The sequence below is a fragment of the Bidens hawaiensis genome, unplaced genomic scaffold, assembly GCF_021521415.1.
Source record: "Bidens hawaiensis isolate Kalapana, Puna unplaced genomic scaffold, B.hawaiensis_p1.1 tig00037792_1, whole genome shotgun sequence".
Classification (NCBI taxonomy): domain Eukaryota; kingdom Viridiplantae; phylum Streptophyta; class Magnoliopsida; order Asterales; family Asteraceae; genus Bidens; species Bidens hawaiensis.
Window position 1 is genome coordinate 104,702 of NW_027496621.1, and position 15,772 is coordinate 120,473.

The window sequence follows — 15,772 nt, forward strand, 5'->3', positions numbered from 1 at the left end:
GGCTCCTCGTTCAAATAAAAAATATTCGACTCCTCGTTCGACTCTTGAAATAGAGAGCCGCACCATGACATTTTTGTTCCTTTTACCGTGAAGTGGTACGTGAAAATGAGGGTTTTTTTTCCTAGTCGGGCCGTGTGTGTGTGAAAAGTGTGTGTGTGCATCGAGATTATATAAGGAGGGGGAGGGGAATGAGAGGGAGCCTTCCGGCTCAATAATTCAACTTTGGCTCAATATGCCACGGATAGCCCTATCCGTGGCGTATCGGGTACAACTTGACAATTGACTTGATACATGAAGGTTGTCGTATACTCTATCGGCCACAGATAGGGCTATACGTGACCTATGCGTGGCCTATAGGGTCAACGACAACCTGCGGGGGTCAAATCATTTGTCAACTCGTATCTTATACGCCACGGATAGGACTATCCATGACGTATTGAGTGGTGCCGGCTAATTTCAAGCCGGTGTCCCTAGAATGACCCATAAAAACATGCTCTTTAGTAAAAAATGACCTGTTTTTTAATAGTTTTAAATATAAGGTGCAGGCTATTTAAGTTTAATGACACATTGACACATGTGGACATCAGGACACCAGTATTACCATAAATCAAAGCAACACATGAGCACCTACTATTATAAATTAATTTGAACATAAGATGTTCCATTATTTATCTTTTCAACCACACAGCAACCCCTGTTACTCTTCTTTCATACCTATATTGTAGCTTGTTTGAACTACAAATTACAACAAATCAAAAGTTTTTCATATAAAACTGCAATCATCCTTATATGTATGCACTTAATCAAAGACCATGATGGTGAATTATAATGATTTCAACAAAACGAGATGGCCTTTTCTTCACATGGCTGCAACCCAAGAATTTCATAAAGAACCGAGCATTGAAGATGGAGGATCTAGAGTCATCAACAAAGTTTATACTTTTTTAAACCGGGCACTGACAATTATAGATAGTCATGTGTTTCATTTGGACTATATACTACTTTCATAATCGTATTTGTGTTTTGATAGACACAGATTGCTTTCTTACTCGCGTCTTGTGGCGGAGACATGGCACGAACTCAATTGGTATCGGTTCAATTCGTTAAGATATATACCATCGTTTAATATTTTGTGAACATAGATTAACCGAATTGTTAAATCAAAACTCAACCCAATCATAGATAGAAGTTACAAAAACAATCACATACAAACCCTACACATGAAGTGGTCACATGTGGTTTAGCCTTGCCTCTGCATCTCGGTTCTCTTGATTCTTGGTTGGGAGGATGAACTGATGGATGATTTAGTGATTCATGGGTTCTGATTTCTGTCCAAAGATAGCAGAGTCTAGCAAAGCTTATGGGTAGGGACTTCAGTAAGGTTTTGACAACTATGAGAGGGATGAGAGGGTATTTAGCTCTGGAATGGTTATCGGGTTGACCGTGACTACCAAAGCAGATTTTTTTAGTTACGGCATGATGCCGTTTGAGTTAGTTAATGGCAAGAGAAATTCCCAGGAATGTAAAGGTCGGACTTATGCATTCTTCTCATGTTTAGCTGCAAACGACACATACATTTGGGTTGGTCGGGCACATTTCAAAGACTTTGTTACATGTAAACCTTGTCGACCCAACGAGGTTATCGAACAGGGGTTTGAACATCTTCGTTTGCCTTATTATTTCATGTAGTGGATCTACAAAACTACTAAAACACTAAACCATTATCAACATAAACGCACAACTTACCTAGTAAACAGAAACCAAACTTACCATATGCACCTGAAAAAAACACTAAATTACCAAGAATAGCAATTGTACCTACCATCAATTAAAAAGCTTTTCTAATTGGAATTTCAAACACCCAACTTGAAGCATTGTTTCATCATTGGAGCATTCTTTCGTAGCTAAGTTTTACATCAATTGACTTTTATCATCCTTTCGATCAAAAGAACTAAAACATAGGTTTGAATTCGGAAATACTTAACGTCGTTAAGTTTTCTTTAACAAATGTCCAATAAGAGTTGATTTTTTAGATTTGATTCTCAATAGAGATTATTATCGGCAAATAACATTAAGTTGAGATTATTAAAATCCAATTTTCCGTTATTTAATCTTTTGTATTTATTAACAAATATTAAATTTTGAAATGTAAACTATCTCTAAAATTATTTTTAGAAAACAATATCCAAATAAGTTAAAACATTTATAAAAAATAGAAAAAAAAAACATTATTTTAAATAAGAAAAAGAAACGTTCTTTAATAACAAAAAATGTTTTTTAATCGAAAAAAACATTTTTAATAACTAAAAAAACGTGTTTGTTTATTTAAAAAAAGATAAAAATATTTTATAATAAGTTTAAAAGAAAAATAGTAAAAATTCTTTAACAAAATAGGCAATAAAAACTTTTTTGAAAAATAATAACGATAATAAAATATAGTATAATAAAGTAGGAAAAAAAATAAAAATGTCCTAATCCTTTTAATGAAAAAGTTGAGAGAAGGGGTACGTTTAATAAAAATGAAGGGGGATGGGGTACATTTAGCGACACCCATAAGCTAATAACCATCATATATTACTCATTAATGCAAACGACAAGTTTATTCCATTAACTATGTAAAATATGTTATGATGAGATTTTATTCAATTTTTCTGTCGACGAAAAGCTAAACAAATATCAAGTTATCATTCGCTTTTGACTAAATCTTTAAAATTAATTACCACAATGCAAGATCATTAAAAAAATATTCCATATTAATGAACTTTTTTCTTATAAGAACCGGTATCAAAATCATATTGGAATTCACACACAAACTTTCACAATTGTATTGCTTCTTTGGCATAACTCTTATCATGCCAAGAACCAAAGTAAAGCTTGCTTTCATAGAGAACATCAAGGCAAGAAAAAATTCCTTCATGAAAAGAAAGGAATCTTTGAAGAAGAAGTTGCGTGAACTATGTATATTATGCGACGTCGAGGCATGTATGATCTTGTATAGCTCGTATGAACCCGAACTCGAGTTATGGCCTGAGGATAAAACTATTATCCAATAGGTGTTGAATCAGTTCCTGAGCAAGAAACCTATGGAAAGGAGCAAGAATATGTTGAATCAGGTTAGCTACCTCAAGGGAAGGATCGAAAAGGCCAAGGAGCAGCTCAAGAAGCAGAAGATGGCGAACGAGGAGATTATGAAGGCCAATATGATGTCAGACTGCTTGAGTGGTAAAGTCTTAGTATCTGACTTGAATCAAACAGATTTAATTGAACTTGTGTCTTTCGTTGGTCTTAAGATCTCAGAAATTGATGAAAGGATTGAGCTTCTCAAAGGTGATGCCCTTGCCACAGCACGTGCACCAGAGTCACAGCAGCCACAACCGCAGGAAGTTGTGGGTGGTAGCAACACTGCTAACAATATAGCGGTTAAAGGAATGGATGTAGATCCTTATGTACCGGTGATGGAGAATCCTGGAACTTTAGATGATGCTGAAAATGCTGAATGGTACCTGCCTGACTGGCTTAGTGATCAACATGATGATAACTTAGATGACATGATGAAGTCATTTCTTAAAGATCCTAATTCTTCATGGTCTGACGCATTTTTCCCGAAAAAAGGTTGACATCTCTCCTTGTCTGAGGATCTTCATGATAGAAACTGGTTTCTTGGTCATGAAAGATTCGAATTGCTTGCTATCGTTTTTCGTTTCATTTTTCTTTTTCTTATTCATGTTGGTTATATTGGCCTTTTAATCTTTGTTTGTCATTTTGTTTACTAGATTATGTTATGGAAAATCTATTGTTGTTAACAATTTGATCCATCAGTTAATGGCTTTATGCTATGTTTTGTAACCATGAAATTCAATTTAAGTATTGTTCACTTTTTATGCATTGATGAATACTTATCATTCTAGAACTTTTACTTTAAGATACCAAACACTATTTAATGAATCTGAATGTAGATATAAATGTTTTTTATTTCTAATAAAAAATTGTACTTATAACTTGTAAAAATCAAGGTTATGGACTTAGTTCTATTATAAAATAATAATCATATCTTAGAATTCCAGCCATAGCCAAATAAGTGTTAACTATATATGTAGCATAATTAAATTTAAAAGCATAGAGGAAAAAATATATCAAGTATCAATATGGACTTCAAATTTCAAGATGTTCTGTATTGAATATGTCATAACCAAAAGAGATATTAATAATCCGAGGAAGCAAATGTCAAATACATAGTTCCTAGAATGAACCTTGAGGTTAATTATAACTGTAAACACTCGAATTGAACCACCGTTTGTCGTTTGGGGTACCATTTCAAGGTACTTTCGTATCATCATTCTGATTAAAATAACTAAAACATCGGTCTGAAACTTTGAAAATACATAATGGAGTTAAGTTTTTTTAACGGAGGTTCAATCATAACAATCAGTGTGAAAGGTAGGACTAGTGGCAGTTATTTTCAAATATGAGATTATTATCAGTCAATTGTAAAAAGATAAGTTTATTAAATTCCAATTTGCCTAAGAATATATATATATATATACAGGGGAAGTATAGAATGAAAACTCATTTTAGTTATGAAAACCCTATGTAACATCGTTTTTTTTTTGCACATGTAATATATGTTGTTACATTTAATACAAAACATCAAAAAATAAAAAATAAAAAATTTTGTTTTGCTATTTTTTAATATTTTTTTACTAATTTTTATGAATGTTTTCAGAAGAGAGAAAAATTATATTTATGTTTACATTTTTTATTAACTTTAATTGTGGATCACAAGATTCAAAAGTTAATTAAAAACGTGTGGTTGAGAATGAATTTCTAGAGTTTTCACAACTCAAGTGAGTTTTTATTTTAACCTAACCCTGTAATATATATATATATATATATATATATATATATATATATATATATATATATAGGGAAAGTATAGAATGAAAACTCATTTGAGTTGTGAAAACCCTATGTAACATTGGGTTTTTTTTTTGCAAATATAATATATGTTGTTACATTTAATACAAAACATCAAAAAATAAAAAAAATATTTTTTTTTTTACATTTTTTAACTAATTTTTATATATATTTTCAGGTAGGAGTGTTCATGGTTTGGTTCGAAACCGTGAAACCGTCCAAACCGGTCATCGGTTTGGTTTCAAGGTTGGTTTTTTTCATTAATTATCGATCGGTCGATTTCAAAAAATTCAACCGTAGCGAACGGTTTGGTTTACGGTTTACAACGAAAACCAACCGTATAAACCCGAACCGAACCGTGGGGATTAACTATTTTAAATTTATAAATATTTATATTTTATATGTATATATATGTTTAAATTTATTACTATACATAATTAATTTAAAGTATATAAGATATGTGTTGCTAAATTGAACAATAATGGTTAAGAAAAAGATGGGCTGAGCCCAAATCCATAGGTTTTCTAATTGACAGTTTATGGCTTCAACTCATGTTTTGCTTATTTCTTAATGACTTGTTTATGTTTGTTAAATTATACAAACATATGACAACATTACTGAACATATATTAAGCATTAATTTGGACATCTTGTATAAAAATCCAACAAGCCTAAACCGTGAAACCAAACCGGAACCAAACCGTTACTAGCGGTTTGGTTCAATTTGGTTTAGAAGTTCTACGGTTCGGTTTTGGTTTATAAAAATTATAAAAATCAAAAATCGTTACCAGCGGTTTGGTTCACGGTTTGACCCAAAAACCGCGAAAACCGGACAGTGAACACCCATATTTTCAGGAGAGAGAAAATGTAAATTTACTTTTACATTTTTTATTAACTTTAATTGTGGACTACAAGATTTAATCTTTAATTAAATACATGTGCTTGAGAATGAGTTTCTAGAGTTTTCACAACTCAAGTGGGTTTTTATTCTAACCTAACCCTATCATCTATTATCTATATATAAGTAAAGTTGATGGTTGGTGCCGCAAGTGTCACACCCCGACTTAGGGCATGGGTGCGATGCCCGTTAGTTGGTATCTGTTTTGAAAATATATATCAGAGTAGCGAGTTATTAGCGGAAGTCTTTAAAATATATTATTCATATAAAATAATGAGTTCAATTACCCATTTCAATATTTGACAAAATATGAGCGGAAGCCTTTTAATAAAATATTCATTTATAAAATGTCAGGTCAGAATACCCGTTTTGTTATTTCAACACCAGTTATTTCAAAATACGATTCTTTACAATATTTAAATAAATATCTGACCCATCAGATCACCTCTAAAGACTATGTCTCCAATCTTCTATCAGTTCCTGTCTTTCAGTTTTAATCTTTACAGTTTCCCTGAAATGTAGGGAAAAATACGTCAGCACACAGCCGGTGAATGACGCTGACTCAATAATACCAGTGTGTAAACAATAACAATACCTTTGTGACAATACTCATTAGGCACCCAACTCAATTGGGTTACAACTACCCTAAGTACATGTACAATTAATCATATACACAATATCATTTCTCTGATCAGTCCCGTAGACTACCAGAGGCGTGTTTGATGATATGCATGGCCTCGGGGAAATCCGAGTCACCATGTATGTATGGATCCAGACACATGTATACTCTTAATTTGAGTATGCTCGTTTCTTATTATTGCAACATAAAGTTTTAAGGATTCGTAAATCCTATGTAAACAGTTCAGACTCTAACAGAGTTGTAAAAGTTTATGGCGTATTCACCTTATATGATTGTAAATCAGTTTCTGACACTAATTCCTGTTTCTGTTTTCAGCTTTCAGATTGATTGATTGGCTGTTATCTCGGACCTATAGTACGAGTATAACATTTGTATAAATATCTAGATCTACGATCTAGCTTCAGACCCTGTAGTCTGTTTTGTATAGCTGTAACCTTGATAATTTATTTGTTTGTATAAAACGTGTGGACATTTAGTTCTTTTGTTTGTTTATCAGGTTTCTTCTTCAGGAAGAAACATTTATACCAGGTTTCTTCTTCAAGAAGAAACATTACTTTAACTATAACCTGTGTGAATGAATAGTATCTTTCTTAATCATTAAGAAATACTATTTAACTATAACTTTTGCATGAAAATGATTACGTTTCTTAATCGTGAAGAAACAATAATTTAACTATAACCCTTGCTTATGAAAAGTTATATTATGCTTATCAGTAATCAAGGTTTGGGCTATACCCCCGACTATGGTCTAAGCTATTATAATAATATAATAATATTAAATAGAACCCCTACCTCACACGGGTATTTGGAGTTATATGCCTATGACTGATCGAGCGGCACTTCTACTCTATATCACGTAACAGAGCTTACACAGTCAGAGCTTCGGAGTTTGGCACGCTTTTCGAGGTCGGCACGCCTTTTGAGGTTGGCAAGCTTTTCGAGGTCGGCACGCAAAACGATGCAAAAAATGAAGTGGTTGGTGTGAGTTCGAATGTGCCGAACATCCTTCTATTTATAGCTAAAATCGTGCATCTTCGCGTATCGTGAAAGTGCACTAGCTTCGCTGAGTCATTAGTAGGGTTGCCACGTGTCACCAGGTGCTGCCACGTGTCACGCATGCAGAAATGCCACTTCGCGTATCGCGAAGATGCCTTGATCCGCAACTTCGCATATCGCGAAGATGCCTTGATCCGCAACTTCGCGTATCGCGAAGATGCCTTGATCCGCAACTTCGCGTATCACGAAGATGCTCCAAAGTCGGTCCACTTTCGCGTATCGCGAAGATGTTGAGGCTTGATCCTTCGCGTATCGCGAAGAACGAAATTTTCATATTTTCATTTCCACTCCTTGTACTTGTCCAAAAATACTAAAGCGTCCCTTATGCGGCGATGCGAGCGTGCGAAGTGCCAAGTGCGCCATCAAAGCGCCACATTACGCCCGAGTCCGTGTCCGAGTCCGAGTCCGAGTCCGTGCGCGTCGGGTGTTTCGCACTCTCCGCTAGGACTATGGAGAGTGGTTAGCCACATTAAAACATTTCTATGGAAACCTGCTTCCTTATAAAGAGCTTCCATTTCTTTGTTTGTTTCCATGTGGGATGAAAGTATCTTTTCCTTATTTATACTCATGTGGAATGCTTCCACTTTCTTCCATCTTTCCATGTGGGATGGATTTTTTTTTCTTATTTCCTTAAGATAAGATGCTTTCTTTTTCTTATCTTATTTTTCCCATTACTTGTCTTTGTAATTATTTTTAAATCCTTCAACTTTCAAAGTTGACATATTTGGTCCAAAATAAATATGGGTTTTTCCTATATGTTACAGCAAGGCCCTAATGGGCCAAGTTGCACCACCTCAACGGTCCAATTTTTATTTTTTTTTAAATATTGGTTAAATGTTATTTCTTTTTTTTTCTAGATTTGTAACGAACGTGTTGTATTTTGTATTACCGAATTTGTGACGACTTACAGCCGCAACGTCCGGTACCAACAATTGGGTTTTACCTAACTTAGTTTTAGGTATGGTACCGTAACAAATGTAAACGAAATCGACAAAATCACGTTGACCCTTCGCCGAAAAGCTCAGATTTTACCAGAGTCCCAGTTTTACAGATTCACCACCAGAACACCGAATACGAGTAGACTCACCGTTGCAATGATCAGGTTTTACCAACGCCTGGGTCACCCGACCGAATAAACATTGTTTTAAATATGTTAACAAAAAAAATTATAATATGTTATGTGAGTGTCGTAGAGTCATTGCCTCAGCGTTTGGGACCGACCGAAGTCACCCCATTTACTCACCACAATTTTTATTTTTTATTTATTTCCAATAACATAACGAACGTTGCAAATACTGACTAAATTCGCGTTGGCACGCTACCGTCATCCGGGACCAATCGACGCCACCCCATTGGCCTATCTCAATTTTTATTTTTTTGTTTCCATTTGTTTTACTTCCAATGCCGTAATGAACGTAGCTATTGACTGAATTCACGTTGATTCGCTACTACAACACCGGGTTTTACCGACCGATTTTACCACGCAACGCGCGGGTAAATTACTAGTTATATATGAAATAGAAGTTTGCTGCCACTAGGCATCCCACTGGGCCAAGTGGCGGACCGGTATTGGGCCACAGTGGTTTGTTTTTTTGTTTTTTGCTTTTTATTTTTTTGTTATTTAGTTTCCTTATCGTAACGAACGCAATTGAAACCGATTGAATTCATGTCAACACACCGCCATAACACCCGAGACTGACAACACTCAAGTTTTACCAACTCACCACCTTAACGCCTAGATTTCACCAACTTTTTTGTTTAATTCCATTACCGTAACGAATATAACCTCCGACTGAATTCGCGTCGACTTATCACCGCAACGCCCGGGACCGACAATGCTCGAGTTTATTAACCCTTTTGTTTTAGTTACGGTACCAATAAGAAAGTAACCGAGACCAACCAAATTTGCGTCACCTTATCGCTTCAATGACCGGGACCGACAATGCCCAGGTTTTACCGATTTAATGCCCGAGACCGGGAACGTTCGGATTTTACCGACGTTTTTGTTTAGTACCGGTACCATAACGAACATGACTGAACCAACCAAATTCACGTTAACTCATCGCCGCGACACCCAGGATCAACAACGCTCGGGTTTTACAAACGCTTGGGTTTACGATCACCCGGGATTTACCGACTCACTGTCGCCACGCTTACGAATGAAAACACCCCGGTTTTACCAACATCTGGTTTACCGATCGAAAGATGTTTTAAATTTGTTTTTTATATGTTAATTTTAGGAATTTATTTATAGAGTTTTAATTCTTGGATATTACCAATTTCGTTAATATCATACCGTAAAGAACACGTCCGAAACTGTCCAAATTTGTGTTGACTCATCGCAGCAACGCCCGAGACCTATAATGCTCGGTTTCTACCAACAAATCGATTTTAACCGATCGAATAAATTCCATTTTGATATTTTATTTGTTCATGTGTTAGTCTTTTTACGGGAGAAGTTGACAAATTTACTTTAGTTTTTAACACCCGAGTTTTAGCAACGTTGTTTATAACGTAACGAACTACTGACCGAATTCACGCTAACTAGTTTTCGTAACTCTCGGTTTTACCCTCCAGGGCTTTACCAAAGTCCAGATTTCAGTGCCAAGGTTCTCAAGACCGAATAAATGTTGTTTTAAATATTTTATTTTTTTATATGTTACTATTTTTATTTCGAAAAATTTAGTTTCTGGGTTTAATTATGGTACTAACCAAACCCACATTAGTGCACTTCTGCAACCCGACAGGTACATGAATAGATCCGACATGCCCGGGGCAACGCGCCAGATAGAACACTAGTATATACATACATATATATATATATATATGTGAGATTTCAAATGAGAACCACTTTGAGTTTTAAGAACTCTAAAGAACTCAATATAACAATTTTTTTTTTGAATTTTTTTTACATATGCGTAATATATATAGGTTACATACACGTAAAAAAATTACATAATTTTTTACGTACCGAGTTGATTTTTTACACAGTGTAACGGACGTAAAAGTTAGTGTAATCACTTAAATTTTTATTCTCTCTCCTACTTTGACTTTTTAGTCATATTTAATCTCAACCACATATTCCAATCCATTTAATTAAACGTGTGGCCAAGAATTGAGTTCCTAAGTTCTTAAAACTCAACATGATTATCAAAATATCCCTCCCATATATATATATATATATATATATATATATATATATATATAGGGTTAGGTTAAAATAAAAACCCACTTGAGTTGTGATAACTATAGAAACTCATTCTCAACCACATGTTTTTAATTAAAGTTTGAATCTTGTGATTCACAATTAAAGTTAATAAAAATGTAAACATAAATATAATTTGTTCTCTCTCCTGACAACATATATAAAAATAAGTAATAAATGTTAAAAAATAGCAAAACAATTTTTTTTTATTTTTCGATGTTTTGTATTAAATGTAACAACATATATTACATGTGCAAAAAAAAATCGATGTTACATAAGGTTTTCACTGGTTTTCACAACTCAAATGGGTTTTCATTTCATACTTTCCCTATATATATATAGCAAGGTTAGAATAAGAATACTAGTTTTTGTAAGAAGTGTAGAAAAAAATATGGACCATCAGATTAATTATAACACACAAGGGTACTATGGTCCTTTTCCTTTTGTTTTAATCTTGATAATTTACAGTATAGTTAATAACATTCCTTGTTTCATGGATCTAACCACCAATGCTACTATCTCTACCAATACTTACAACCATATATCTTCACCACGCTGCCGTCACTTCCAAGCGTCAACCATCGTGCGCAAGAAATTGCATCATTGAAACCGACAGACCTTCTATGTGTTTTGTGGAGGGGGGGACATATTATGGTGGTGATAGGTGATGGTGGTTACCGACGATGATGTGCGAACCACTGCACCATTGAAGCCGACGAACCTTCGATGTGTTCTGTGGAGGACCGACATATTATGGTGGTGATCGTCGATGGTGTGCAAACCACTGTACCATTGAAACCAACGGACCTTCGATGTGTTGTGTGGAGGACTGACATATTATGGAGGTGACCGGCGATGGTGGTTGCCGGTGATGTTGTGCAAACTACTGCACCATTGAAACCGATGGACCTGCAGATCTATAAGTTTCTAGATTTTTAATTATCAGTCTAATCTGCCAATAAGATTCGATGATTCGATGGACATGAAACATAACAAACATGCATTAAAATCGACAGTGATGTTTGCCACACAAACATCATCCAATAGCGAAATTGGAATGTTAAGAGGAACTAATCTCATGGATAAGGTGATTGATTTTGAAATTAACCATATGCAAATAGTCGTCATTCTGGATGTGACTATAAAATCATGATAAGTTCATATTATTAATTTTTTTTGTTATTTTTGTCATGAAAAATTAATCATCTGCAAAGTATTTTTTTTTTATTTCACCGTGTTTCAGAACTAAAACACAGTTCGAAAGAGGTTACCCATGCATAGTGTGTTTGCGAAATTGAAATTGCGAAGAGTGGCGTCGAAGTGGCATCTTGGGCATGATGAGATCGGATTGGTGAAGAAGTTAATTATGCCGGCGGCTATGACTGGAGTGTTGGGTTTTGCGATTTGATTAAAACACACCTATTTTTTGGATCTTGATTTTAGAAGATATAGTGTTTCTGTAATTTTTTTTTAGCTGTAATTTGTAATCATCGTTGTGCATTTTATATATATAATTTTGTAATTCTAGTGTTTGTTAATAGGTGTAGTGTGTTACTTCATAGATCAGATGTTAATAGGTGGTGGAGTCGGAATCTTGTGTTGAGTTTTAAGTTTGGATTAAAAATGATAATTATAGATTGATAATGTTTCCATATATAATATAACACACTGGATGATTATGCCCCTGTAGTGTTATAAAACAAGTATTAAAATAAAATATACAATCTAAAAAACACACTTTCAATCTACACCATCAGATCACCAAATCTAACGCACCAGATTACTTCTTACACTTTTTAGACACATTCCACTTCTTATTATAACTCCATCCTATACACACACACACACACTAGGTTTTATGCCCGTATTACGTAGTTGCTTTACATATTTTGTTTTTTAATATTTATTTTTTGGATTTTAATTATTTTTATTATAAGAAAGTTAATAATATATTTAGGGTTTGATGATAAAAGAGTTTCACAAATAAATGAAATATGTTATAACCCGTTTAAAAGTTATCTGGATTTGGTGACCCATTACCCGCCAATTTTTTACTATAAAATTGTTTCTTAATTATAAATAATATTTTTTTTTAAAAAGCGGTATTAATTTTTAGTATATTCCTATTTTATAAGATTTTCATATCAAGATTAATTTTTAATTAAATGAGATGTTATAACCCGTTTAAGAGCTATCTGGATTTGGTGAGACCCATACCCGTGAATTCGAATCAAATGCATAAGAAGCCTCAATTTACAAATAAAACTGTCTGGTGTCTTGAGATAATTTAGGGAGCAACCAGAGAGCTTTTAAAGGTTACATTTTATATATAAACTAGATTTTATCCCCGTATTATAGGGTTGTTTTACATTATTCGTTTTTAATATTTATATATGTATATTTGGATTTTAATTAACTTATCAATTATCTCTCGATTTTCTTTGATTTCTTTCTATTTCTTTTATATGCTCTTTTATATTTAAATATCTGCATAAACCATGTGATGCATATGGTAAATTAAATATTTGTATCTTTGTTACTATTTAACAATAAAGACACAAAATTGCATGATATATTAGATTCATATAAGTGTAAATCAGCAAAATTAAACATAGCTTTTAAAACATTTGATTTGTATCTTTGTTACTATTTAACAATAACTAGACAATAGACCCGGGTTCGAACCCAGGTCGATGCATCTCTTCTTTGTTTTTTTTTCAAAACCATTTTACTTATTATTTAAAAAAATCAAATAAATTATTTAAAAATCATAATAAATTAAATAAAATTATTTTTAAACTAATAAATTTTTTGTAAATTATAATTAAATTATTTTCAACCAAAACCCAACTTCCACACTCGTTAAACTATCAAAACTAATTTATGTTTCCATTACTTTAAATTATTAGCTCGTAAACTTTAATCTGTTTAAACCGTTAATATTAGTTCGTTAACTTTAAACCAGTTAATATTAGTTCCCGTTAACTTAAATTCGTTAGCTTTTAAATCGTTAAACTTTAATTCGTTAGCTTTTAAATCGTTAAAGTTTAATTCGTTAACTATGAATTCCATCTTGTTAATCTTTATAATACACTAACAATATTGTTTTCGGACAAATTTTAACCGTTACAACCGACGTTCTATAAACGTTAAAATTCTCATATTAGTTGAAAATAATATTTAAATAATATAAACGTCAATATTATAATTCTTCTTCGTTAGCATAGTTCAAGATAAATTTTCCCATTTAAAATCTGTGTCTTGTATTTATTGTAACTTTCATATTCGTATTAAGTTATAATATTAAATAATAAACATCATTCAAATTTCGTTAAACTTAAATATAATATTACAATATTAAAAATGTCATAAAATGTTTTATCATAATAAAATAACATTAAAATAATGCAATATCCCGTTAACCAACTTATTTAACTCTTACGATCCCATTAGTTAGATTTTGTTTTTTGTTTTAATTATAGTTCGTGAAGTTCGGTTGTTTCGGTTTTGTTATTAGGCTTTCGGCCTTTATTACAAGTTTATCTTCGATTTCAATGTGAGTTTTTCATAACCCCTTTTTAACGCTTTTAATATTTTTGGGGTGTAGCATGTCACAAGTTTTTATTTCGTTAGTTATGCGCTTGTTTATAAACCGATTCACTCTTATCGTACATGTAAATATTATTCGTGCATATTGTTTATGATTATACATGAACTTGCTTGCAACGTGTTTATTGTTTTTATGGTAGAAGTTACGCAAACGCATACACATAGTGGGAGGGTCTGACGAGACGTACCTGCGCCGTCTAACGTTACGACTTCTGTTGTTTACGTAAGGAGGTTCTCATTTCCCCAACTTCTAAAGCTCCGTCTAAATGAAGGGAAGGACGACACTATTTGATTTCATTTACATTATGTTTGAATATATATTACATGACGATCATTGAATCGCGCATTTTTATATATATTTATATTCACAAAAACTTATGAAAACTCACCAGCATGTGTTGTTGACAAAATATATTATTTTAAACGTGTTGCAGGTTGATACGATGAAGTGCTAGGACAAGAAAACAAGTTATGCCTTAGGACTATTTCAATGAATAATATTTGTTTCATTTAGATTTAATGTTATTTGTCTGATTATCAAACTATTTGTGTACTTGGGAAATTATGGAATATAATAAATATAATGTCACTATTAATAGTGTTACGAGCTTATGAGTAATCTGTACGTTGCACCCGGGCGTATTCCGCTTAAAGCCGGGGTTTACAGATTGGTATCAGAGCCGTAACTATAAGATAGATTGTTAGACGTATCGGCCTAGTATAGTTATAGTTTATTTTAGGGCCCAAACTGCATGTATACTCTATGTACTATGTGCCCGCACTTATATTAAAAGTTCATTCGTATGCTTTTATTTATATAATATTTTATAACATCGCCTATACACATATTCATACACAAACTCCAAGGCCTATGCCTAAAACGAATATTTTCAAATCATTTTCAATCGATTTTATTTCGGTTTCCGATGTTTCGTCTTCATAAAGACGATTATACGTGGCGGGTATGTAGTTAACTGTAAGGGGGACGTGCTTGTTTTTCGAACTCTTGACACCAAGGTTATTGAAACCTAAGAATAAGCAATGCGTACAAATCCATTTAGACGCGGACCCGGTTGCTTACCTAGAGAGTTCGGAAAGGGCATGAAACCTATTAAGCCAAAGCATACCACACCAAACGCCATATGAATCACAACTTTATGCTTTCAAACGTGATCATGTTCTCTTTGTGAAAAAAATATGGTTACACTAATAAGGATGTCACACAAGTCATGGTGGTTCATGCGACGTGTGACTCTGACCCTCAATGTTTTACAATGTGTTTAACTAAAAGTCTGACAAGTTGTGGTGATACACAAATAACCAGCATTTGGTTCGATTTGATTTTGCATTTTGATTCATGCGTTTAACTAAAAGTCTGACAAGTCGTGGTGATACACGAATAACCAGCTTTTGGTTCGATTTGAGTACGAATTTTTTATTGGAACATACAA

The 15,772-nt window shown here is 33.4% G+C and overlaps 1 protein-coding gene across 1 annotated transcript; it reads left to right on the forward strand.

Moving 5' to 3' along the window:
- Window positions 1-3,083: 3,083 nt before the first annotated feature.
- On the forward strand, window positions 3,084-3,617 carry LOC143589765 (agamous-like MADS-box protein AGL36). Its single transcript, XM_077070438.1, has one exon. It carries the CDS (start codon window positions 3,084-3,086, stop codon window positions 3,615-3,617), a length of 534 nt encoding a protein of 177 aa, XP_076926553.1.
- The last annotated feature ends 12,155 nt before the right edge of the window (window positions 3,618-15,772 follow it).